The 24512-nt window shown below is 36.9% G+C and overlaps 1 protein-coding gene across 10 annotated transcripts in view; it reads left to right on the top strand.

Annotated features, from left to right (window-relative positions):
* The window catches only part of TXNDC16 (thioredoxin domain containing 16), a 131772-nt gene that overhangs the window by 72094 nt on the left and 35166 nt on the right, over positions 1 to 24512 (top strand). For all 10 annotated transcript variants that reach the window (XM_070593063.1, XM_070593061.1, XM_070593065.1 and 7 more), the window contains 5 exons: positions 10166 to 10332; positions 10727 to 10784; positions 16159 to 16288; positions 20134 to 20277; positions 21106 to 21165. In XM_070593063.1, coding sequence (XP_070449164.1) covers positions 10166 to 10332; positions 10727 to 10784; positions 16159 to 16288; positions 20134 to 20277; positions 21106 to 21165 — 559 coding nt within the window. The remainder of the gene's footprint in view (positions 1 to 10165; positions 10333 to 10726; positions 10785 to 16158; positions 16289 to 20133; positions 20278 to 21105; positions 21166 to 24512) is intronic.

The raw sequence follows: 24512 nt of genomic DNA, 5'->3' as shown, positions 1-24512 counted from the left end.
AGGGATTGTGATGCCTCCAGCTTTGTTCTTTTTTCTCAAGATTGCTTTAGCAGTTCGGGGTCTTTTGTTGCCCCATATGAATTTTAGGATTCTTTGTTCTATTTTGGTGAAGAATGTCATTGGGATTCTGATTGGGATTGTGTTGAATCCGTAGATTGCTTTAGGTAGGATGGACATTTTGACTATGTTTATTCTTCCAATCCATGTGCATGGAATGTCTTTCCATCTCTTTATGTTGTCATCAGCTTCTTTCAGGAAAGTCTTCTAGTTTTCATTGTTTAGGTCTTTCACTTCCGTGGCTAAATTTACCCCAAAGTATTTTATTCTTTTGTTGTGATTGTGAGTGGTGTTGTGTTCTTCAGTTCTTTTTCTGTTAGTTCATTATTAGAGTATAGAAATGCTACTGATTTATGTGAGTTAATTTTATACCCTGCAACTTTGCTGTAGTTGTTAATTATTTCTAATAGTTTTCCTGTGGATTCTTTGAGGGTTTTTATATATAAGATCACGTCGACTGCAAACAGCAAGAGTTTCAATTCTTCCCTCCCTATCTGGATTCCTTTTATTCCTTTTTCTTGCCTAATTGCTCTGGCCAAAACCTCCAGTACTATGTTGAATAAGAGTGGTGATAGAGGGCATCCTTGTCTTGTTCCTGTTCTCAGGGAGATGGCGTTCAGTTTTTGCCCATTGAGTATGATGTTGGCTGTGGGTTTGTTATATATGGCCTTTATTACGTTGAGGTAATTTCCTTCTATCCCCATTTTGTTAAGAGTTTTTATCATAAATGGCTGTTGGATCTTGTCAAATGCTTTCTCTGCATCTATGGAGATCGTGTGATTTTTATTCCTCAATTTGTTGATGTGGTGTATCTTTTTTTTTTTTTTTGATGTGTATCACAGTGATTGATTTGCAGATGTTGGACCCTACCCATGTCCCTGGTATGAATCCCACTTGATCGTGATGTATGATCCTTTTGATGTATTGCTGAATTCGGGTTGCCAAAATTCTGTTGAGACTTTTTGCCTCTATGTTCATCAGCAATATTGGCCTGTAGTTCTCCCTTTTTGTGCTGTCTTTGTCAGGCTTTGGTATCAGAGTGATGTTGGCCTCATAGAATGTTTTAGGAAGTGTTCCATCTTCCCTCATTTTTTGGAATAGCTTGAAAAGTGTAGGCATTAAACCGTCTCTGAAAGTTTGGTAGAATTCCCCTGGAAAACCTCGGGTCCTGGATTTTTATTCTTTGGGATGCTTTTGATTGCAGTTTCAATCTCTTTCATTGTGATTGGTCTGTTCAGATTGTCTGTTTCTTCTTGACTTAGCTTTGGGAGGTTGTAAGAGTCCAAGAATTTATCCATTTTCTCTAGGTTATCCATCTTGTTGGCATATAGTTTTTCATAGTATTCTCTTATAATCCGTTGTATTTCTGTGGAGTCTGTTGTTATTTCTCCTCTTCCATTTCTGATTTTGTTTATTTGAGCTTTCTCTCTTTTTTTCTTTGTAAGTCTGGCTAGGGGTTTGTCAGTTTTATTTATCTTCTCAAAGAACCAGCTGTTTGCTTCATTGATCCTTTCTACTGCCTTTTTTGTTTCAATAGCATTTATTTCTGCTCTGATTTTTATTATTTCTCTCCTTCTGCTGACTTTGGGCTTTGTTTGTTTTTCTTTCTCTAATTCAGTTAGGTGTAATTTGAGATTGCTTATTTGGGATTTTTCTTGTTGTGTTAAGGTGTGCCTGTATTGTGATGAATTTCCCTCTTAATACAGCTTTTCCTTTATCACATATGAGTTGGTATGGCATGTTATCATTTTCATTTGTTTCCAGATATTTTTTGATTCCTTCTTTTTAATTTCTTCAGTGATCCATTGCTTGTTCAATAGCATATTGTTTAGTCTCCACATCTTTGTCCCTTTCTCTGCTTTTGTCTTGTAATTAATTTATAGCATTATGGTTGGAGAAGATGCTTGTTATTATTTCAGTTTTTTAAAATTTATAGAGGCGTGCCTTGTTTCCCAACATATGGTCTATCCTTGAGAATGTTCTGTGCACACTTGAGAAGAATGTGCATTCTTCTGTTTTTGCAATGGAGTGTTCTATATATGTCTATTAAGTCCAACTGTTTTAGCTTTTCATTTAATTCCACCGTTTCCTTGTTGATTTTCTGTCTGGATGATCTGTCCAATGATGTGAATGGGGTGTTGAGCTCCCCTACGATTATTGTGGTATTTTTGATATCTTCTTTTAGGTTTGTAGATAGTTGTTTTATGAACTTTGGTGTTCCTGTGTTGGGTGCATAGATATTTATAAGTATTATTTCTTATTGATGTAGTGTCCCTTTGATCATTATATATTGCTACTCTTTGTCTCTCTTAACCTGCCTAATCTTGAAGTCTACTATGTCTGATATAAGTATTGCAACACCTGCTTTCTTTTGTTTGCCATTAGCTTGGAGTATTGTCTTCCACCCCATCACTCTGAGCCTGTATTTGTCATTGGAGCTGAGATGTGTTTCCTGCAGGCAAAAAATTCTTGGATCTTGTTCTTTAATCCATCTTGCCACTCTGTGTCTTTTTATTGGAGAGTTCAGTCCGTTTACATTGAGGGTGATTATTGATGTATGAGGGCTTAATGCTGACATTATGTCACTCATTTTCTTGTTTCCCTGCATTTCCTTTGTTTCTCCTCCTGTGTGTTTTGGTCTACCCATTGAATTCTGCAGTTTTTTATGCTGTGTTTCTTAGTTTTTTCCTTATTTATTTTTTGTGTCTCTGTTCTGCTTTTTAGTTTAGTGGCTACCCTGAAGTTTGTATTCAGAATCTCATGCATAACATAGTCTATTTTCTGATGACCTCTTATTTCCTTACTCTAAACTGATTCAGTCCCTTTCCTCTTCCCCTTCTAAGTTATTATTCTCATCTCTTATTCCAACTTGTGTTGTGAGTTTGAGGCTAAAGTGACAAGATTGTCTTTCTTTTTGGTGTTTTCCTTCCCTTTAGCCTAATTGTATAGTTGAGTATTTGCTATCCTATTCTGCTTCTGTCTACCTATTTGTCTCCTTACTCTGTGTTTTGTGACCCCTTTCTCCCTTTTTTTCTTTTTTCAGATATGAGGGCCTTCTGGAGGATTTCTTGTAAGGGGAGGTCTCTTGGCTATGAACTGCCTTAGCTTTTGTTTGTCTGGGAAAGACTTGATTTCTCCTTCATATCTGAAGGATACTTTTGCTGGATACAGTGTTCTTGGCTGAAGATTTATATCTTTTAAAGTTTTGAATATGTTATTCCGTTCTCTCCTAACTTGTAAGGTTTCTGCAGAGAAATCTGCTGAAAGCCTGATAGGGGTTCCTTTGTCGGTTATTTTCTTCTGCCTTACTGCCCTGAGTATTCTTTCTTTGTCATTCATTTTTGCCATTTTTACTACTGTATGCCTTGCTGTAGGTCTTTTTACATTGAGAAATCTAGGAGATCCGAAAGCCTCCTCCATACACATTTCCCTCTCATTCCCTAGATTTGGGTAGTTCTCTGCTGTTATGTCTTTGAACACGCTTTCTGCTCCATTATCCTTCTCTTCACCTTCTGGGATACCTATAATTCTTATGCTCCATTTCCTGATTGAGTCAGGTATTTCTCGGAGACTTTCTTCATTTCTTTTTAGTCTCAGTTCTCTCTCCTCCTCTGTCTGGAGCAATTCAACATGTCTATCTCTGATTATGCTGATTCGCTCTTCTATGGTGTCCACACAAGCTTTCAGGGAATCCGTATTTTGTTTTATCTCTTCCATTGTGTCTTTCTTCTCTAGTATTTCTGATTGATTCTTTATAGTTTCAATCTCTTTTGTGAAGTAGCTCCTGAACTCATTGAATTGTTTCTCTATATTCTCTTTAACCTCATTGAGTTTTTTGATGATAGCTATTCTGAATTCATTGTCATTTAGTTTACTTTTTTATGCATCCCCAGGACTGAATTCTGGGTGCTTGTCATATTCTCTCTGGTCTGGAGATTTGATGAATTGCTGGATGCTGGAAGTGTAGATTTTTCCCATTGTGATATTATTCAGTTGCGGTTATAGCCTATTGCCACTGGATGGGGGTCTTGAGCCGTGTATTCTGAGCCCTCCTCCTTCGGCTGAGATGGCGGGCTTGGTGTGGGTGGAGGGGGCCATTTTCTTTTGGTGCATTACCCAGTTTCCCTATCAGCTCTCACTATCTGCTCTCCTGGGGTCTTGGCTTGATGAGGTACCCCCCGCAAAAACTTTTGCCCCGTTAGAGGGCTTTCCTCTAGGCTTCAAGGGCTCTCGGGAGTCCTGGGTGATCCCGGGGATGCACGACCCCTTCGACACTCCTTCCCTCACGGAGTCTCCTGTGGCAGTAATCCCAGTCTTTAGGGGAGGGAGCAAAGTTCTCTCTTACTCTGTTACAGCTCCTTTGAGGGGGCATCCAGCCTCTCTGCCCTCCATTGTTTGGCTGCCATGACTCTCGAGGATTCCTGTGCTATTAGAATATTTTCTGTTGGAATATTGTTGCTCCTTTTTGTTGTATGTTGGAGGGGAGAGAGTCCTGGGCAAGCTCACTCTGCCATGATGCTCACGTCACTCCAGTTCTAACAGTTTCTTGTGTGTGAATGTGTGAGTAATCTTTGGGATTTTCCAGATACAAGATCATGTCATCTGTGAACAGAGATAATTTTACTTCTTCCTTTCCAATTTGAATGCTCTTTCTTTTCCTTGCTTAGTTGCTCTAGCTAGGACTTCCAATACTGTGTTGCATGTAAGTGGCAACAGTAGCCATCCTTACATTGTTCCTTATCTTAGAGGAAAAGCTTTCAATTTTTCACCATGGAATATGATGTTAGCTGTGGGCTTTTCCTATATGACCTCTGTTATGTTGAGGTGATTTCCTTAAGGCTATTCCTAGTTTGTTAAGTATTTTTATCATCAAAGGGTGTTGAATTTTGTCAAATGCTTTTTCTGCATCAATTGAGATGATCATGTGACTTTTGTCCTTTGTCCTATTAATGTAGTATATTACATTTATTGACTTTCATATGTTGAACTTTGCATCCCATGGATAAATCCCACTTGGTAATGGTGTTTAATGCTTTCAACATGCTGTTGAATTCAGTTTGCTAGTATTTTGTTGAGAATTTCTGCATCAGTGTTCATCAGGGGTATTGATCTATAGTTCTCTTCTTGTTGTATAACTTTGTCTGGCTTTGTTATCAGAGTGATGTTGGCTTCATACAGTGAGTTTGAATGTGTTCCCTCCTCTTATTTTTGGAAGAGCTTGAGAAAGAGTGGCATTAATTCTTCCTTAAATGTTTGGCAGAATTCTCCAGTGAAGCCATCTGGGCCTGGGCTTTTTTTTGTTGAAAGGTGTTTGATTCCTGATTCAATCTCCTTACTAGTTAATGTCTGTTCAGATTTTCTATTTCTTCATGATTCAGTCTTGGTAGGTGTATGTTTTAGGAATTTATCCATTTCTTCTAAGTTATCCAGTTTGTTGGTGTATAGTTCATAGTGGTCTCTCATAATCCTTTTTCTTCTTATATCTTTTTTTGAAATTTATTTTCTCAGTTAAGTAATTTAATGGTAATATATGAATTTTAGACAAATATTGATAATCCCACCCCAATGTAAGAATGTTTGTCACTTTTTTTTTTGAGGAAGCTTAGCCCTGAGCTAACATCCACTGCCAATCCTCCTCTTTTTTTGCTGAGGAAGATTGGCCCTGACATAACATTTGTGCCCATCTTCCTCTACTTTATATGTGGGATGCCTGCCACAGCATGGCTTGATAAGCAGTGTGTAGGTCCGTGCCTGGGATCTGAACCAGCAAACCCCAGGCCGCTGGATCAGAGTGTGCGAACTTAACTGCTATGCCACCAGGCCAGCCCCTCTGTCACTTTTATATATTGTCTTACATTAATTTATATGTATTATATATATAATACATATATAAAAATATACCATATTGTTAAAGACATAAAATTACTAGTTGTAATTTTTATGATACTACTCCATTACTTTTTCTACCTATCAAGAACATTAGTGATTTTGTCTTTTGTCTAATGGAATGGGTTATAACTTTAATTAAGAAACCACAGTGTTTTGAAAGAATTATACAAGCTTGTATAGAAAGGGACAGAAACAATACAAAAAGAAAAGAGACCTTTAGATCCCCAAATTTCTATGTGCAGGAAAAGGCTGAGAAATCTGCTCAGCTGCACACACACAGAATGCTTTTTGTAAACAAGAAAGGATGAGATAGAGGACAGACCAAGAGCCCAGAGTTTGTAACCAAGAGCCTCAGAGAACAACCCTTAGGGAGTAGGACTGAGCCCTAATCAAGGAACTGGCAACATGTGTCTGGATGGACTTCAGAATTGCTATGCACTAGTGACTATTGTGTGCCTCCTTTCCCCCCTTTAGCAAAGGAGTATATATTGTGGTTATCCTGTGCCTATTCCATCATTGTCTCTTGAGTATGTACTGGGGACAAGTAATTTGTGTCTTTAGTTCAAGGGTCTTCAGATTGAGAGGAATAGTTCTCAAGGAGCTATACCCAAGGGACCCCACTAGATGAGCCTCCTCTTCACCTGGACCTGAATGTAGATGATGAGGTCTCAGACTGTGTGCTGATCTCAAGGTCTGATATGAGGCTTTAGGAGTCTTGGAGATGAGTGTATCTTGCATGGGAAAGGAGTGTGAATTATTGTCAGCCAGAGGGCAGACTACTGACTACAACAATTCACATCCCTCCCACTAGCAAAATACACTCAATCCTTACTCACTCCCCAAAGCCTCAATGTATCAGGCTTTGATTATATTTTCCAAAGATGGCAATAACAGTATCTCCCAACTCATAAGCTCTTCCTATCATGTGACCTTATCACTGTGCCTATCCAGTGGTAGAATCTGTGTCCCCTATTCCTGAACCTAGTTGGGCCTTTGTGATTGCCTTGACCGATAGAATTAGGCTGAAGTTGTGATATGTGACTTCTGAGACTGTATGTCACAAAATGCTGTGTTCTCTTTGGTTATTCTTTCTTGAAACCCATCTACTTGCTGTGAGACTAAGCTTGAGGAGAAGCCCATGTGAAGATTAAATTACCAAATGCTGGGACACTCCCCAGGCCCTTTCCCACTCAATTCCCAGAATGCTAGCAGCCAGACTTCTGTCCTCCAGCAGATGACTGGAACATGCTTTTCTGGGGATCTTGAACAACCGTGAGGAAAAGCCTAAAGCCTCTAGCCCACAGCCCTGGCTGAGCTCATAACACGTATTCAGCAACAGCTTGCTAGCCAGTGAATGAGCCATCTTTAAAGTGGAATCATCGGCTTCCAATGGAAATGCCCCACTAGTGTCACATGGAGCAGAGATGAGCTTGCAGATATATGAACAAAATAAATGATTCTTCTTATTTTAAGCATCAGGTTTTGGGGTGCTTTCCTACATGCACAATGATGGATGCTTAGAACATACCCTCCAAGTGATCTTATCTGTTTCTGTGGCATTAACTATACTGATTCTCAGATCTGAATTTTCAGGTCACGTGTTTCTTTGGAGTTCCTGTCCCATGTATCTAACTACTAATTAGATAGATCTCTCATATCTCTAACTCCTAGTTAGATGTGTCCCTCCTTAAGGTCAACATGTCTAACATTAATGTGTTGTCCTTGTCCACTATCTGTTCTTTCTCCATTATCTTGGTTAATTTACTATCCAGTCATTCATGACAGAAACCTGGGAAATCTTTCTCAATTTCTGCATTTTCCTGCATCTAGTTTTACATCTTAAATATCTTAAGAATTCTTCATTCTAACAGCCAATACTTTAATCCAGGTCCTTTCCATCTCTCATATGTACTATTTTAGTTATAGTAACTGATCTGGTTTCTATTCCTCGATTTTCACTCCCTTTAAATTCATACTCCCTATTGCCGACAGAGTGATAATTTTGAAACACATTTATGATCATGTTACAATAATTCTTACAATTCCTAAATGGCTTCATTTAATTTACAGAATAAAGCCCTACTTTCTTAGCAGGCTCTACATGTTTTTTAATGATTAGGCACCTTGCTGTATCTCTAGACTTACTACCTGTTCCCCCTTTTCATGTTGTAAAACTGAAATGCTTTTAGTTCTTTAAGTACACAAAGAAGAAGCCAGGCTCTTCTACTCCTTCAGGCTGTTCTACCCTTTCAAGTTTTGGCATAGTTTTGTTCCAAGTGATTGTAGCTCAGGTCCCCACCTTCTTGCTAGCTGTTGGTTGGTGTTGCTCTCAGCTCCTATAGGCTGTTCTCAGGTCCTGGTCACATGGTCCTCTCAGAAAATTGCAGCTTCCTCCTTCAAAGCCAACAGGGCAATCTCACTCCATTGTGCTAGACAGAGTCTTATATAATGTAATTTAATCAAGGGAATGGCTGTCCTCTGAGTCCCAACCACGCTCAAGGGATGGGGATTATACAAGATTTGTATACTAGGAATCTTGGGGGCCATTTTAGAATTCTGCCTACCATAGGTAAATATAGGATTCCCTCTGGAAGCTTTTAGGATTTTTTAATCCTCATAATTGGCAAGAATGCATCTTTCTGTGTATCTGCTTCTAACCACTATGTTGGTTACTCGGTGGGCTTCTTCAATCTGGCACTCATGTCTTTCAGTTGTGGGAAACTTGTGTTTATTTCAGCAACGATTTGTTCCTTTCTGTTCTCTCTCTCCTTTCTTTCTGGGACTCCTATTTGGATGTTGGACCTCCTTCAATTTTATTATCTTTTTCCTCCCCTGTTTTCCATCTATCTTTTGCTGTACTTTCTGGCAGATTTGTTTAACTTTATTTTCCATTTCTTTATGGATGCAATGTCTTCCCATCTCCTTGAGCTTGTCTGTGGTGGTTTTCTGAACCTTGCTTCTTCCTGCGTAGTCTGTGTTTCCTCCCTGTAACTTATTTTTCTGTTTGTCCTTGTCTCTGTCTTTCATGTTAGAGGCTCTCCTCAGATGTTTGTTACTTCTTGGATATCTGTTCTTGATTAGAATATGAAACTAAAAAGCCAATTGGAAATTCTGACAGTGTAGATGGGACTTGTTAACTCTGAGCTCTTTAGGGTTATCGGACCTGGGCTGCTTTTTGGTGAACTCCAATGTCGGTACCTTTAGGCTTTTCCTCACGGGTGTTCAAGATCCCCAGAAAAGCATGTTCCACTCGTCTGCTGGAGGACAGAAGTCTGGCTGCTAGCATTCTGGGAATTGAGTGGGAAAGGGCCTGGGGAGTGTCCCAGCATTTGGTAATTTAATCGGCCTGCTTTTGGCATGGTATTCACATTCTCACCTGTTCCTGAAGTTCCCGCAGATTTCTTCTGGTGTGAGGGAGGGACGGTTGCCTAAGCTCATGGCATTAGGGAGGGGAATCTCGGGATCTAATTGCTTCTCCAAAGCTTTTACCTATTCCTCCTTATTTTAGAGCCTTTGTGCCATTCACCCTCCCAGTTTCAGAGATACCAGGCACTGACAGTTCCTGAGCAATTTTAGGATTTGCAGTTAAAACTGAATTGTTTCTTAGCTTTCCCTCTCTTGGCTTAGAGTTTTGCTTTGTAAATTCTCCTAAGTCAGTTATTATTCTGTTCTTCAGCTTCCAAAATTTTGCTGCCTTTTGGTTTTCTTTCTTCGCATATGTAAGTTTATCTTTTTTAAAAAATCCTACTGCTGTAGTTTTCCTGGGATATCTGGAGGGAGTGAAATTAGATGTGTGTATGCAAGCTGCTTTTGTAACTCAGATGTTCCTCATTGTTCTGTAATGTTATTTATTATATGTTAAATTCTTATATCAAAGAATTTACTCCTTAGTTATCTGTTCTGTTTCATTTGAAATAGATATCTATTTATCAGTACCATAGTGCTTTATTTATTGTTTTGTTTGTTTCTTTATAATATGTGTATTCTTTATGGTTGTAATTTCATGTTTAACTCCTTAAAAATTTGTTAGTTTAATAATGCTTAAATTATGTGGGTACATTGGGAGCATTAAACTTAGGAAATTATGAGACCATTTCTGTTAATGTTGGATTTATTTCACAGATTTGTTTTTTACTCATGACTTTATTAATAAGAATTAGCAGGGTTAAATCCAAATCTTGGAATAGTGAAGACATTTTGTTTTTTCTTTTAAATGAAGACTGAAGTTGCCGAAGATCCTCAACAAGTTTCAACTGTTCACCTCCAACTAGGATTACCGCTGGTTTTTATTGTTAGTCAACAAGCTACATATGAAGCTGACAGAAGAACCGCAGAATGGGTTGCTTGGCGTCTTCTGGGAAAGGCAGGAGTTCTACTCTTGATGAGGTATGTTAAACGTGAAATATTCACTATATTTAGCAAAATACTAATAATCTTATCATTTTTAAATATGGTAATCTATTCACTTGCAAATAAACTCGAATTTCTAATAGATTCTAATATAGTTAGAAAGTTGCTAGGCTAAAGTCTATACATTAATTATTAGCTTGATTAAAATTTAGACCTTTAAACTTTGTTAAATGAAGATGTAGATTAAGATGGAGACTAGAAAATCTGGTCTGTAGTTAAGTGTAAAATTTCTCAGACTCACTAAATGGTAATCCTTTTTTCATATACCTTTCTTAGTGTGAGAACTTACAGTTCTATTGTAGATTGATGTCCTGGATGCCTGTCATTCTTCCAATTAGCAATATAAATGTTTATTTCCGTTTTGAACCAGGGACTCTCTGGCAGTGGACATTCCTCAGCACACTAATGTGATCTTCAAAAGAGAAGAGGTCAGTCCCTTTATGCATCGGTCTACACAGTCTGCTTCTTTAAAGAAAGTTAATACGTGTGGTCCTAAAGTAATATAGGTTTATTACTGAAAAATTCTATATATTGCCGCTGTTCAGTGATGATTGCTGTTAACATTTTGCTGTGCTTTTTTCATTTGTTAGTCTAGCTCTTTTCCAAGGTTCATGTATATTTACATATATATGTATTTTTAAGAAAATTAGAATCCTAATTTAAAAATTAGAATTTTTAATTAAAATTAAGATGCTATATATCCTACTTTTCACCAAAAATTATATTTATATACTTGCTATTGTGCTATGAGGCCTGCCTTTGTGCACTGTCTTTTTCTTTTTTTAAAGATTGGCACCTGAGCCAACAACTGTTGCCAACTTCTTCTCTCTTTTTTTTTGCCTTCTTCTCCTCAAATCCCCCCAGTACATGGTTGTATATTCTAGTTGTAGATCCCTCTGGTTGTGCTATGTAGGATGCCGCCTCAGCATGGCCTAATGAGTGGTGCCATGTCTGTGCCCAGCATCCGAAGTGTGAAACCCTGTGCTGCTGAAGCAGGAGCACATGAACTTAACCACTCAGCCACGGGGCCTGCCCCATTTATGCGCTGTTTTGAACATCATTGATTCTTTCCTTGGCTAAATTTCTGGAAGTGAAATTTGTCAGAGGAAATGGGAACTTATTTATTTTTTGGTAAGGAAGATTGTCACTGAGCTGACGTTTGTGCCAATCTTTCTCTATCTTGTGTGTGGGATGCTGCCACAGCATGGCTTGATGAGTGGTGTGTAGATCCAAACCTGCGAACCCCGGGCTGCCAAAGCGGAGTGCATGAACTTAACTGCTGTGCCACCAGGCCGGCCCCAAAATGAGAATTTTTAAGATTTTTAAAATACATTGTCAAACTGCCTCCAGGAAGGTTACATTTTTACCAGCAGGGTTTGAAATTCCTTGTTTCTCATACACCTTTGTCAATACTGAGCATTAATCTTAAAAAAATTTTTTCTATAGACAAAAACAGTTCTGTTTTAATTTGCATGTCTGAGGTTGAACTTTTGAAGGTTTCTTGGCCATTTATATTTCCTTTGTAAATTTTTATCAATATCCCCTTTTTCCTTAAATTTTTCTTAATTATTAAGAACTCTTTATTTCCAAACATTTTCTAAATATTGTATACATATGCTAAAAAATTGATTAGTATGTTATGAACTACTAGGCAATTTAAACTTTAATTCTCTTGCCTAAGTCTATGGCAGGAATACTGGGTTAAGAATCAGAAGACTTGGATTCTGTTCCTTCTAGTTCTGGGACCACATAAATGAATCAACTTCTTCAAGCTCAGTTTTCTCATTTGTGAAATAGTCATAAAACCTCCCTTTCTAACTTACAAAAAATTTTATAAGACCAAATAGGAAAATACTTTGAAAACTGTAGTATTTTTCAGATATGTATAGTATGGGGTTCGTATGCTCTGCTTTTTGGCCAGGTAGTGGAAAGAATACTTCTGAAGCCATTTTTTGCTAGTAGATAAAGATCCTTAAATAAGAAATTGCAATATTTGCTATTTGGAAATAGGTTTATAGAAGAATTAAAGTTTATGCTGGTTTCCCAGTTTTGATGTAATAAATTGTTAAAATATAATGCAAATAATTTTGTAGAGTGTAAGGTAAGATAGGTTATATAGTAGGTAGTTGTCCCTGCAAAGATGATTTTTGTAAAGGATAGAATAGGCTTTTCGATGACTCTCTCTATTGAATTCAGTGCACATCCGTTTTTACTTTCTCATCTGGGCAGTAATGTTGATCCTAGGGTCGTATAATCATCCCTTCCCTCTCCTTTTCCTGGACCTCTCCAGACAAAGGGTTTGAAGGTCCCTTAAAGTACTAGTGTTGGTTGTATAGATAGTATTGTATACTTGTATTACTACATTATAAGCCTTATAGTGTATAATGGGAGTTATAAAACATTTTTGTTAGTATTGCGTTAGCTCTTCAGGTAGTTTTTTCCCCTCTGGCAGTGATTAGCAATATAGTGTTGGGTTCATTCTATATAATCATAGTGCCTAGTTCAAATTCTGCTTTCTAACCCTGGGCAAATTACTTGACTTCTGTACGTCTCCATTTTTTTCATCATAAAGTGGGGATAATAATGATACCTCCTTTAAAAGTTGTTGGTCAGTGTATTGAAAGACATAATGTAAAGTGCTTACATAAAACAGGGTCCACCACATTGTAAGTGTTCAATAAATATCCACTAATATTCATTTATTCATTAAGTATTTATTATGTGCCTGCTTTGTTCTAGGCACAGTCTTAGGCTTTGAGGATACAGCAGCGAACAAAACCAAGTTAGCCCTCATGGAACTAATATACTAGTGCCAGAAGACAGATGCAAAACAGGTACAGCGAGAGTGTCAGATGGAGTTAGGGCAACAGAAAAAATAAATCAAGTTAAGGTGAGAAAGTTGTCATGGAAGACCTCACTGATAAGTGACAATAAAGCAAAGGAATGAGCCTGCGGATAGTGGGGAAGGAGTGTTCTAGGCAGAGAACACAAGTGCAGAGGCCCTGTGGAGAGGAGTGGGCTTTGGCGTATTAGGATGGTCTTATGAGGAATAGTGCTAATGTCTAAGATCTGTCTTAGTATATAAGTTTTTAAAAGCTCTTTCTATTTATTTGTTAAAGGTTTTATTATTAAAAAAAATCAAAATACTAAAAAGTAGGAAGAAAAATAGGATGAGCAGCCATGTACCTCCTACCTTTGTTGTTAGTGCTGTCGAGTTGATTCTGACTCCTGGCGACCCTGCGTACAGCCCATCTTTCTGCATCGTCCTCTCACCTTCCAGCGCTATATCAGCCAGTACTCCACTGCTCTTCATGGGGTTAAGTTTTCAGAAGTGGGTGGCCTGGTCGTTCTTCCTAGTCTGTCTTAGTCCGGACGCTGTGCTGAAACGTGTCCACTATAGGTGACCCTGCTGGTATTTGAAATACCGGTGGCAGAACTTTCAGCATCACAGCAACACAGCCACCACGGTTTGACAGCTGCCAGATGGGTGGTGTGGTCCCCTGACCGGGAAATGAACCCAGGCCAATGCGGTGAGAACGCCGAATCTTAACCACTAGGCCATCAGGGCTGGCTATACCTACTACCTAGATTCAACAATTAATATTTTGTCATATTTGTTTTGTTTATGTTTTTTGTCTGAAGCATTTCAAAGAATGTTACAGATATGACATTTTACCCATAAATATTTAGTATGTATCTCTAAACACTGCTGTAGTTTTCCTATATATAATCACAGTCTCATTATCACATTTAACAAAATTAGCAAAAATTTCTAAATATCATAGCCTAATCTTATAGCCAGTCCGTGTTCATATTTTCTCATCCAAAAATTATTATCTGCAGATGGTTTTTGGGAACCAAAATCCTGTCAAGGATTGTGAATTGCATTTGGTATGTTTCTTAATCTAATGTCTTAGCTCTCCCTTCCCCCTTTTCCCATGACAATGACTTTTGGGGTAACCGGGGACAGTTTTTCTCTATTCTGGATTTGTCTGTTTCCTTTTGCTCTTATCTGCCTTATTCCTCTGTTTTCTTATATTTTCTAAAGACTGGAAGTTAGATTTAAGATTGCTTAGCTCCATTAAACATTTTGTGTAAGAATAATTCATAGTGCTTCTTTATGTTCCATCTTATCCTAAAGTGCATGATGTCTGTTTTTCTCACTTAATGATGCCACGTTTGATCTCTGAGTTAAGGTGAAGACAGCGAATTCTCTCTTTCATAAGACACATTTTCCCCTTTCCAGTTAGCAAATAAACTGTAGGTAGGTAGTCAAATGAAGTCACAAGAGATACCAATACTCACCCACCAGAATGGCTGAAGTTTTAAAAGGTAACAATACCAAGTGTTAACAAGGATGTGGAGTTACAAGAACCTTCATATATGCTGGTAGGAGTAAAAATTGGTACAATGAAAATTGGAAAAGTGTTTGGTAGTGCTTACTAAAGCTGAAGGTATGTATAATCATACAAACCAGGAATTCCATTCCTCAGTATTGCCCAACAGAAATGCTTATATGTGTGCACCACAAGACAGCTACAATAATGTCTATAGCAGTATTATGTATAGTAGTTGCAGACTGGAAATAACATATGTCCATGCACAGTAGAATGGATAAATAAGTAAATAAAGACTAGTATCTTCATATAATGAATATTCTATAACATTGAAAAAGAATAAACTTCTTTTATATGTAACAACATGCATCAACTTCACAAATAATGTTGAGCAAAAGAAGCCATCACAAAAAGAGTACAAACTGTATAGTTCCATTATGTAATTTCAAGAACTGGCAAACTATATAGGTGGTGATGAAAGTCAGAGTAGTGAGTACCTTTGGGGAACGTGATGACAGGGAGAGGCAAGAAGATGGCCTCTGGGTGTGCTGGTCAGTCTGTGCAGTGGTTATGTAAGTGTATCCACTTTGTAAAAATTCATCAAACTGTACACTTATAATTTGTGTTCTTTTCTGTGTGAATGTTATACTTCAATGAAAGGTTCACCACAATTTCTATGTATATTTGGAACAAATTAAGTTTCATTGATTTTGATTCCTTTTCCTTTTAGCTCCATTATGTTTTTTCAGGACTAAAAAATTGCTTGCTTTGAATGTAATATTAAAAAGATGAAGCTGTGTGATATCAAAGGACAGACACACTTGCAGCTCTTCTATAGCTTTGTTCTAATGTATAGTTATAGTCAGAGGTAATTTACTAAAATAGTCCAGTGACATGAAACTTCATGTATTTAAAATGTGATAGATGGGTATTAGTGAAAGATATTTTATTGGAATAATCTCAGTGGAATAGAATTTGGTGTTCTTAAAATACCTAGGGGAAGATAGTGTTTTTATGGTGATAGCTAAACAGGCAATTGAACTTTTTCATAGAATTATTTTAGATGAAGTATTATTTTGAATATTTTTGTGGAATATCAAAATAATTTCTATTGGCCCTGTTTGCAGTAATTGTGTATATTTCCATTTTATGTTGAGGTAGGACTTGCTGTTATGTGTGAAATGTCTCAGACTTCAGTATAATGTAATTGTGACAAGAAGCAAGTGAGACTTTCAGTTCCTCCTTTTTGCCATCCTTTTCTTTTTCAGCAGTGCACACTATCTTTATAGAAAGTATGCTTTGGATACTTTTCATAGTATTGTAGAGTTAATTTCCTTATTTGTTTAATTTTAAAATTGAATTTCAAAGATTTAGTTTAGTTTTAGTGTCAAACAAGTAAAACATTTTTATATTAAAATGCTTTGTAGTATTTTAGTCATGTTTTTTAAAATTAATGTGTTTCTAGAGAGTGCCGGTCGAATTTTTGGTGTTACATGATATTGACTTAATAGTATCCCATGTGGAAAATAATATGCACATTGAGGAAATACAAGAAGGTGAAGATGAAGACCATGACATGGAAGATCCAGATATAGGTAATAGGTTTGTGATGCTCACACTCTCCTCCCGATTCTGCTCAGCATCCATAAGCTCAGTGAAATTTCAGTGAATTAACTTTCTCATGGAATGTATTGATATTCAAATCTATGAAGAAACCTGAAGAAATTTATTTTGAATCACATTTTATCAGGTTGTTTAGGTGAAAAGAGGTTAAGGATGCTATATTTTGTTTAGTGTGATACCTTTTACTGTTGTATGTCAGGCTTCTAGCTTTCCATGTCTGTGCCTCTGTCCTCCAAATGCAGCTGTACTGGTCTACTCCATGTTTAAAAATGACCCAGGAGCCACAGAATATTTTATTTTTATTGCTCCTATTAGGAAATGAAATTCTAATAAATATAGTTGTATTTGTAGTTGTAAATAAATCTGATTGTTAACAACATAGGTAGTAAATTTCAATAACATTTTAATACTTCTTTTTAATGTTATTTCGATTTTTCTTCTTATTGCTCTTATTGCTTACATTTTTGGAGTACTCTATAGTTTTCAAGCCTATTCCTTTGCACATTACTTACTTTGATTGTTATCCTCTGAGTTAGCTGATGTCACCTTCATTTTGTAGGTGAATTAAGTGATCTGTCCAAGGTCACACAAGTGGCATGTGGTGGAACCTGGACTAGAACTTAAGCATTCTGACTTGAAATCTTATATTTTTAAAAAATTTTTTGTCGGGGAGATTGGCCCTGAGCTAACATCTGTTGGCAATCTTCCTCTTTTTGCTTTGGGAAGATTGTTGCTGAGCTAACATCTGTGCCAAACTTTCTCTATTTTATGTAGGATGCCACCACAGTGTGGCTTGACAAGCAGTGGTAGGTCTGTGCCCGGGATCCGAAACTATGAACCCTGGGCCGCGGAAGTGGAGTGTGTGAACTTAATCACTACCCTACTGGGCCAGCCCCTTGAAGTCTTATTTTTGGTCCTTATTGTTCCTGGTACTTGTGAACATCAGTCCTCTTCAGTAATTTCTCATTTACTTTCTCCTCCACTAGTCAATAATTTCTCTAAGGCAAGGGTTATGTCTTGTTTGTTCTTGTATACCATTAGTAAATACTTGAATGTTTTATATAGTATATTATCAAGAGCCCCAAGAAAGAAGTAATTTACGTATTCTTTTCATGAGTTCCATTCATTATTATGATCAAAATATATATTATAAATTTAATAAGGGCTCTGAGCATTCACTCTTACCAGTGACCAGTTTCTTGATTTGAGCATTGCCATGATTCTCTTCTGACATACAGAGGTTAGACTTGTTCGTGGTTTAAGCCAGAGTTCTCCTCCATAGTGTTGTCATTACATAGGCAGACCTGTGTTCTGGTCTCCTGCTCCCTGCTTTGTTCCTGTCATGGTTCATATATTCCAACCTTCAGAGTCAGGGGAATTGTCCTAATGTCAGTTGAATAAGATTCCTGTCCTCAGTGGAGTTGCCTGTTTCAAGATTTCCTGGTTACCACATCCCCTCTATTGCTTTCTGACACTCTGGCCTTAGTTTGCCCTCCGGTGCTGCCTTCTCTTTCTTCTGACTCTCTACCTATCTTCTCTGTCCAGCCTAGTTCTGGTGTTTCTTTTACAGCTTTGCCTTTTGTTTTTTGTTTTGTTGTGGGGTGGGTTTCTTTTTTTGGTAGTGGTTGTTTTGGTCTTAACTTCCTATATCCGTAATCCATATTGGCCCATAATATTGTATGATGTTATGCCAATATATGTATAATTTCCCGCCTATTCTCATTTTATTCCCATTTATATAGGAAAAATAGATGAGGATTAGGAAAGAATTTGTTACCATGTGAGAATGGAACACAAGGAAAAATGTCCTTTAAAGGAAATGGGCACAGGATGAATCAGAATAAAATGGACTGAGTTCTACAAAAGGACAATGTGAAAAAAAATTAAACATATGACTAAAAAAATGTATTGATGAAAGGGTGAAAGGTAGAGCTGAGCACTGAGTAAATTTACAAGTGAAGGTAGCTTGTTAAGAGAGAGTGAATAGGAAAGAGGGAAAGGAGGTGTTGGAACAAGATAAGAGAAGAAAGGATGAATTGGGAAATAAAAGACTAGCAGGAAAATGAAAATATGTGAATAATAAGAAAAAACATACAGTAGAGAAGGAAATAGGCCTTTATTAATTTTTCTATTAAGGACTTAACTTTTTAGTGTCATGGAATGTGGTATTTAAAAGGACTTAAAATTAACATAGTGCAACTCTTATGTTTTGCAGATTTGAACACTGAGGCCTAGAGACTTAGGTGATTGGCTAGAGTCACACAGCTGAAAATTGCTGAGATGCACTGAACTCTAGATCTAGTGTTTTATTTTATAATATTAGAAATAATATGGAAAATAATTCTTTAGTTCTCTGAATGCATTGTCTTCCTCACTTCGTCCCTTCCTTTCTTTTTACTGTGTTATTACAAAGAGTTGTAAACTTACCATAAAGTAGACAGGATAATAGAATGAATCTCCTAGTGTCCATTACTTGGCTTCACCCAACCACTCGACACCCATGGCTATGCTGTTCAATCACTGCTCTCCCCTTAATGTTTTGTAGCAAATCCCAAACATATCATTTCATCCATAAGTATTTCCCTGTGTATTTCAGAAGTATAAGAATTCCCCTTTAAAAATTAACATAATTAATGCTATTACTACATCTAAAAACATTGACAGTATTCCTTAATACCATCAGACATCCAGTCAGGGTTCACATTTCCACTTGCATTATGTTCTTGCATGCCACTGTGCCTTTGCAAATGCTGTGCCCTTTGGTCTGTATGCCTCCACTGCCTTCCTTCACTGCCTCCCTAAGTTTTATTTTTCTTTTAATATTCAGCTAGTGACTACTCTTCTAGGGAGCTTTGTCTCTTAGCAAGTTAGATGCCCCTTCAGTGTTAGCTTGCAATGTGTACAAACTTCCAACAGAATATTTACAAATTCAAAATGTTTTTGGATGGATAAATGGATAGGTCCATCAGTTGGTCAGTCCATCTGTCTGTGTATCTATCTAAATTAATAAATTTTTACATATTTAGAATTGACCCACAACTGGATGCACTTAGAATAAAACCCAAAATTCTTGGCTCATATGGCTTCTTATGATTTAGCCACTGCCTACCCCAGTTTTCTCATGCCATTTATTCTTTCCACTCGTTTTGTTTTACTCAAATTTGTTGTCCCTCAGTACCTAGTATACGCTAAGCTCTTTTGTGTCTCAGAGCCTTCGCATATGTTATTCTTTTTGCCTAAGACATTCTTTTCTTGATTCTCTCCCTGGCAGAGATTGGATCTCCCAATCTAAATCTCCCTGTTATAATCTCTCACTGTATCCTTCTCCTTTCTTACACTGATCAGAATTTATAATTATATATTTATTCAGTGATTAGTTTATTGTCTGACTTTTCATAGACTATAGTTGTTTTGTTTACCACTTTCCCTAGTATCTATCACGGTGCTCGGCTTATAGTAGGAGCTAAATAAGCACTGTCAAATTTGTATGGTAGGACCTTTATGGATTATAAATTAGTATATTTATTACAAACAAAATAGTAATATTCATATTATTTCTAGACAAGTTTAAATAATTGCTTTGACTTGACTAAAACTTCACAGTTTCTGAGTCAGGAGGCATCTCATTTAAGTCATTTAAGATAGGAAGCCAGGCAACTAGAAAGTTTTCCAAATATCGTGCATTTAATAATATAGCATGAATTCAGAAGTTTTTACAAAGTACTAAATTTCCATATGCTCACCGGGGAGGGAGAAGAGCGTAAATATTTTAAATTATACATTTATATTTACATTAATTTGTTTTCAAACATTTTAGATATTCAAGATGATGAAGTGGCAGAAACTGTTCACAGAGATAGGAAGAGACAGTTACCTTTGGAACTCACGGTGGAACTAACAGAAGAGACGTTTAATGCGACAGTCATGGCTTCTGACAGCATCGTGCTTTTCTATGCTGGTTGTGAGTATGAGCTTTTAGAGGAGACTGTCTCTATTACATATTAGGACGCTTAAAGTAGGCAGGTTTTATTTTTGATCCTGTATATTGCACGTGGTAAAATGACATAGCTTTCATGTGTCCCAGGGAGACTACACATATGGAAACATTGCTTCTAGCGGATTCTGGGCTTGTAAGACTGATTATGTCGGTCTGACTTACAAATTGAAGGTTAGTGATTAAACTACATGTTCAGCTTATTAATTTAGAAAAATTATTGTGATTCAAGTTAATGATTTTAACTTGAATGATTTTAACTTATAGTAGTTCTTATAGATTTATAGGAAGTTTGTTGCTTTTATCTTCAAATAATAGCCATTCAAATATATTCCTTCCAGGATGAATGGAGAAAATTAGTTGCATTTGGAACCCTCATAAATGTTTAGACAATATTGAGTACTGTACACCAAGGTATTTCTTATTAAGAAATAGCAGGGGCTGGCCCGGTGGTGCAGCAGTTAAGTGCACATGTTCCGCTTTTGTGGCCCAGGGTTCGCCGGTTTGGATCCTGGGTGCGGACGTGGCACTGCTTGGCACACCATGCTGTGGCAGGCATCCCACATATAAAGTAGAGGAAGATGGGCACAGATGTGAGCTCAGGGCCAGTCTTCCTCAGCAAAAAGAGGAGGATTGGCAGCAGATGTTAGCTCAGGGCTAATCTTCCTCAAAAGAAAAAAAAAGAAATAGCAGTTTTGGGAAAACCCATAAATCTATTTTTTATATATATATAAATATGGATGCTTTGGAGATAGACATGTTGTAATATCTGTTGAATTTTTTATTTTAATGTAGGGCAAGCAGTATCCATGGCATTTCTGCAATCCTATATCGATGTGGCAATTAAGTTGAAAGGTATTGTACTGTAGCATGCATGCTTATTTTCATGATTCTGAGTTGTAGGTATTTGTAAAACTGTATCATGCTAAAGATGTAGAAAACCACATAAAATTTCAGGTGATCGTGTTTGTGTTTCCAGGGCTAACTAGTTAGTAAATTACGAGTTTCACAGTGCTCGGAAGCATTCACTTTGTCTGTCTTCATAGAACTGTCTTGTGTCTACACAGTTACTCCAATAACCTTTTTTGGCTGAATTTCATCATTCAGTAAACATTTATTGAGTGCCTACTTTATGCCATTACTATTAAATGTTATTAAATAAATACTAAGTACTATTAAATGGAAATTTGATAGATAAGACCCACTTTCACTGTCTAATGAAAGATCCAAGATCCTAGTGTTCCTGAAGCTGTAATTAGCTCCTCATGGACTAGGATATTTCTTAATAGCCAGGATCTTTTTATTTCCACTATTCTGTGAAACTTGATCCAATGGTAGACAAACGGGAATCCAAAGAATAGACTTTAGCTCAAAATTTCTATGCCACCATCTCAGCAAAGACATAAGGAGAAGGAGGGAGGCCTGTTAGTAAGAGAGAGATAATGATGGATTAGGTATGTATAATATTTTGTAATCATTTGAATAAGACCAGAATGTATCATACTTTGTATCTGTAATGTGATTTCCTCCTGCTCTATTTTTCTTATAAATAGAAGTGATCATGGTTAAATAGGCTTGTTCTTGGCCGCTCTAGGAATGTATCCACCATTTTGGTTTTCAGGCACTAGCTTATAGGCTCTTTCGTTATTTAGTAAGTTCCATATGTTCAGGTAGTGTGCCTTATGCCTAGCTCACTGGAGTTGGCATATTGCCTTACATTGCAAAATATCTTGTTTTTAATAATTGTTGAATAAGTAATAAGCTGATATAGTAGAGTTTCATAAATTTTGTTTTATTTAGTGGAAAACATGTTCTGGTGTACAACATGTTTATATATTGGGGACTTTTCTGAACTCAAGAAATTGATTCCAGAGTCAACCCTAAATATAACATGTTCTACAGAGTAAACACATCAGAGATTTTAAAGATGATTTTTTAACCATTTCTCTTCCGTTCATTTTCCCAGTCAGATTTGATGCAACTTTTGATTATCTTATTACCCAAGTGAAGGAGTGGTTAAGTCTGTAGATACTGTGATCCCTAACCTTTTTTTTTTTTTTAAAGCAAATCCTGTTATTCTCTTTCACATTTTCTTTTATAGTTGTAACTATAGACAGATTTAAGTTTCTTCTTTTAGGTTCTCCAGCCTTATTGGCAAATAGTTAGAAGAAAGGAAAAGGAGGGGGGAAAATATAAACCATAATGAAATAGTAATTGGGTAATGTCCCTGAATAATAGAATTATCCCCACAACCCATTTGGTTGGATACCAAATGAAAATGGAAAAATATTCCCTTACTTTCTTCTTTATTAATGACCAAATAAAGAAGCTCCTGATCCCTCGATGCAAGGATCCTGAGTTGTCTGTGTTTATAGAATTAAAAAAGTAGATAATCAACCCAGGACTTGATTTATTTTTCAATTAATGTATTCTTTATGAATAACAATCCTTTTAGTAACTAGATATCAGATAAATGGACTATTTTGGAAGTTCAGGGGGCTTAATGTAGAAATACATAGTATAGGTAACTGGAGAGTTTCATGTCTATGGTGAAGCCCTTTGTAAATTAGGAAAATATTGTAATACTTTGGGCGTTTAGTCCTATAATCTTTCTTGTTGACTTCTTGGGAAAAAGCCACTTTTCATCTCTTAGTCCAAGATGATGTAGAATGTTTTATGCTCAGTCACAAGGTGGCAGCAAATGTCACATTTTTATACTTACATAGTCTGAAGCTAAGAGAATCTGTTTTTTTCCGTGAAACTAGGAACCCCATTTGAAATTACTGCATTGATAAAGTATGTGGAATATAATTCTGTGGGCATCTTAGAGTATTAGACTATTCCCTTTGAAACATGACTGAATGGTAAAACCATTTTACAGGAAAGAAAATAAAAATTTTTTTCATTTGGTTCATAATAGTTTACATCATTGTGAAATTTCAGTTGTACTTTATTTCTTGTCTGTCACCACATAGGTGCTCCCCTTCACCCCCTGTACCCATCTCCCACCCCCTTTCCCTTGGAACCACTGAACTATTTTCTTTGTCCATGTGTTTGTTTATGTTCCACATATGAGTGAAATCATATGATGTTTGTCTTTCTCAGTCTGGTGTATTTTGCTTAGCATAATTCCCTCCAGGTCCATCCATGTTGTTGCAAATGGGATGATTTTGTCCTTTTTTGTGGCTGAGTAGTATTCCATTGTATATATATATATACCACATCTTCTTTATCCAATCATTGGTCGAAGGGCACTTGGATTGTTCCCATGTCTTGGCTATTGTGAATAGTGCTGCAATGAACATAGGGGTACATGTGTTACTTTGGATTGTTGATTTCAAGTTCTTTGGATAGATACCCAGTAGTGGGATAGCTGGGTCATATGTAGTTCTATCTTTAGTTTTTTGAGGAACCTCCATACTGTTTTCCATAGTGGCTGCAACAGTTTGCATTCCCACCAGCAGGGTATGAGGGTTCCCTTCTCTCCACACCCTCTCCAATGTTTGTTATTTTTAGTCTTGGTGATTACAGCCATTTTAACAGGTGTAAGGTGGTATCTTAGTGTAGTTTTGATTTGCATTTCCCTGATGATTAGTGATATTGAACATCCTGTGTTTATTGGCCATCTGTATATCTTCTTGGAAAAATGTCTGTTCATATCCTCTGCCCATTGTTCCATTGTTGATCGGACTGTTTTTCTTTTTTGTCGTTCCAGTGTATGAGTTCCTTGTATATTATGGAGATTAACCCCTTGTCAGATATGTGATTTGCAAATATTTTCTCCCAGTTGATGGGTTGTCTTTTTGTGTTGATCCTAGTTTCATTTGCCTTGCAGAAGCTCTTTAGTCTGATGAAGTCCCACTTGTTTATTTTTTCTTTTGTTTCCCTTGTCTGAGAAGACATGGTATTCAAAAAGATCCTTTTAAATTCGATGTCAAAGAGTATACTACTTAGATTATCTTCCAGGAGTTTTTTGGTTTCAGGACTTATCTTCAAGTCTTTGATCCATTTTGAGTTTATTTTTGTGTATGGCATGAGATAATGGTCTACTTTCATGTCTTTGCATGTGGCTGTCCAGTTTTCCCAACACTATTTATTGAAGAGACTGTCTTTTCTCCATTGTATGTTCTTGGCACCTTTGTCGAAGATTAGCTGTCCGTCAATGTGCGGGTTTATTTCTGGCTTTCAGTTCTGTTCCATTG

The sequence above is a fragment of the Equus przewalskii genome, chromosome 25 (genome assembly GCF_037783145.1).
Source record: "Equus przewalskii isolate Varuska chromosome 25, EquPr2, whole genome shotgun sequence".
NCBI classification, from domain to species: domain Eukaryota; kingdom Metazoa; phylum Chordata; class Mammalia; order Perissodactyla; family Equidae; genus Equus; species Equus przewalskii.
Note: the sequence above shows the minus strand (reverse complement) of the source record. Positions and strands in the feature narration are given on the sequence as shown.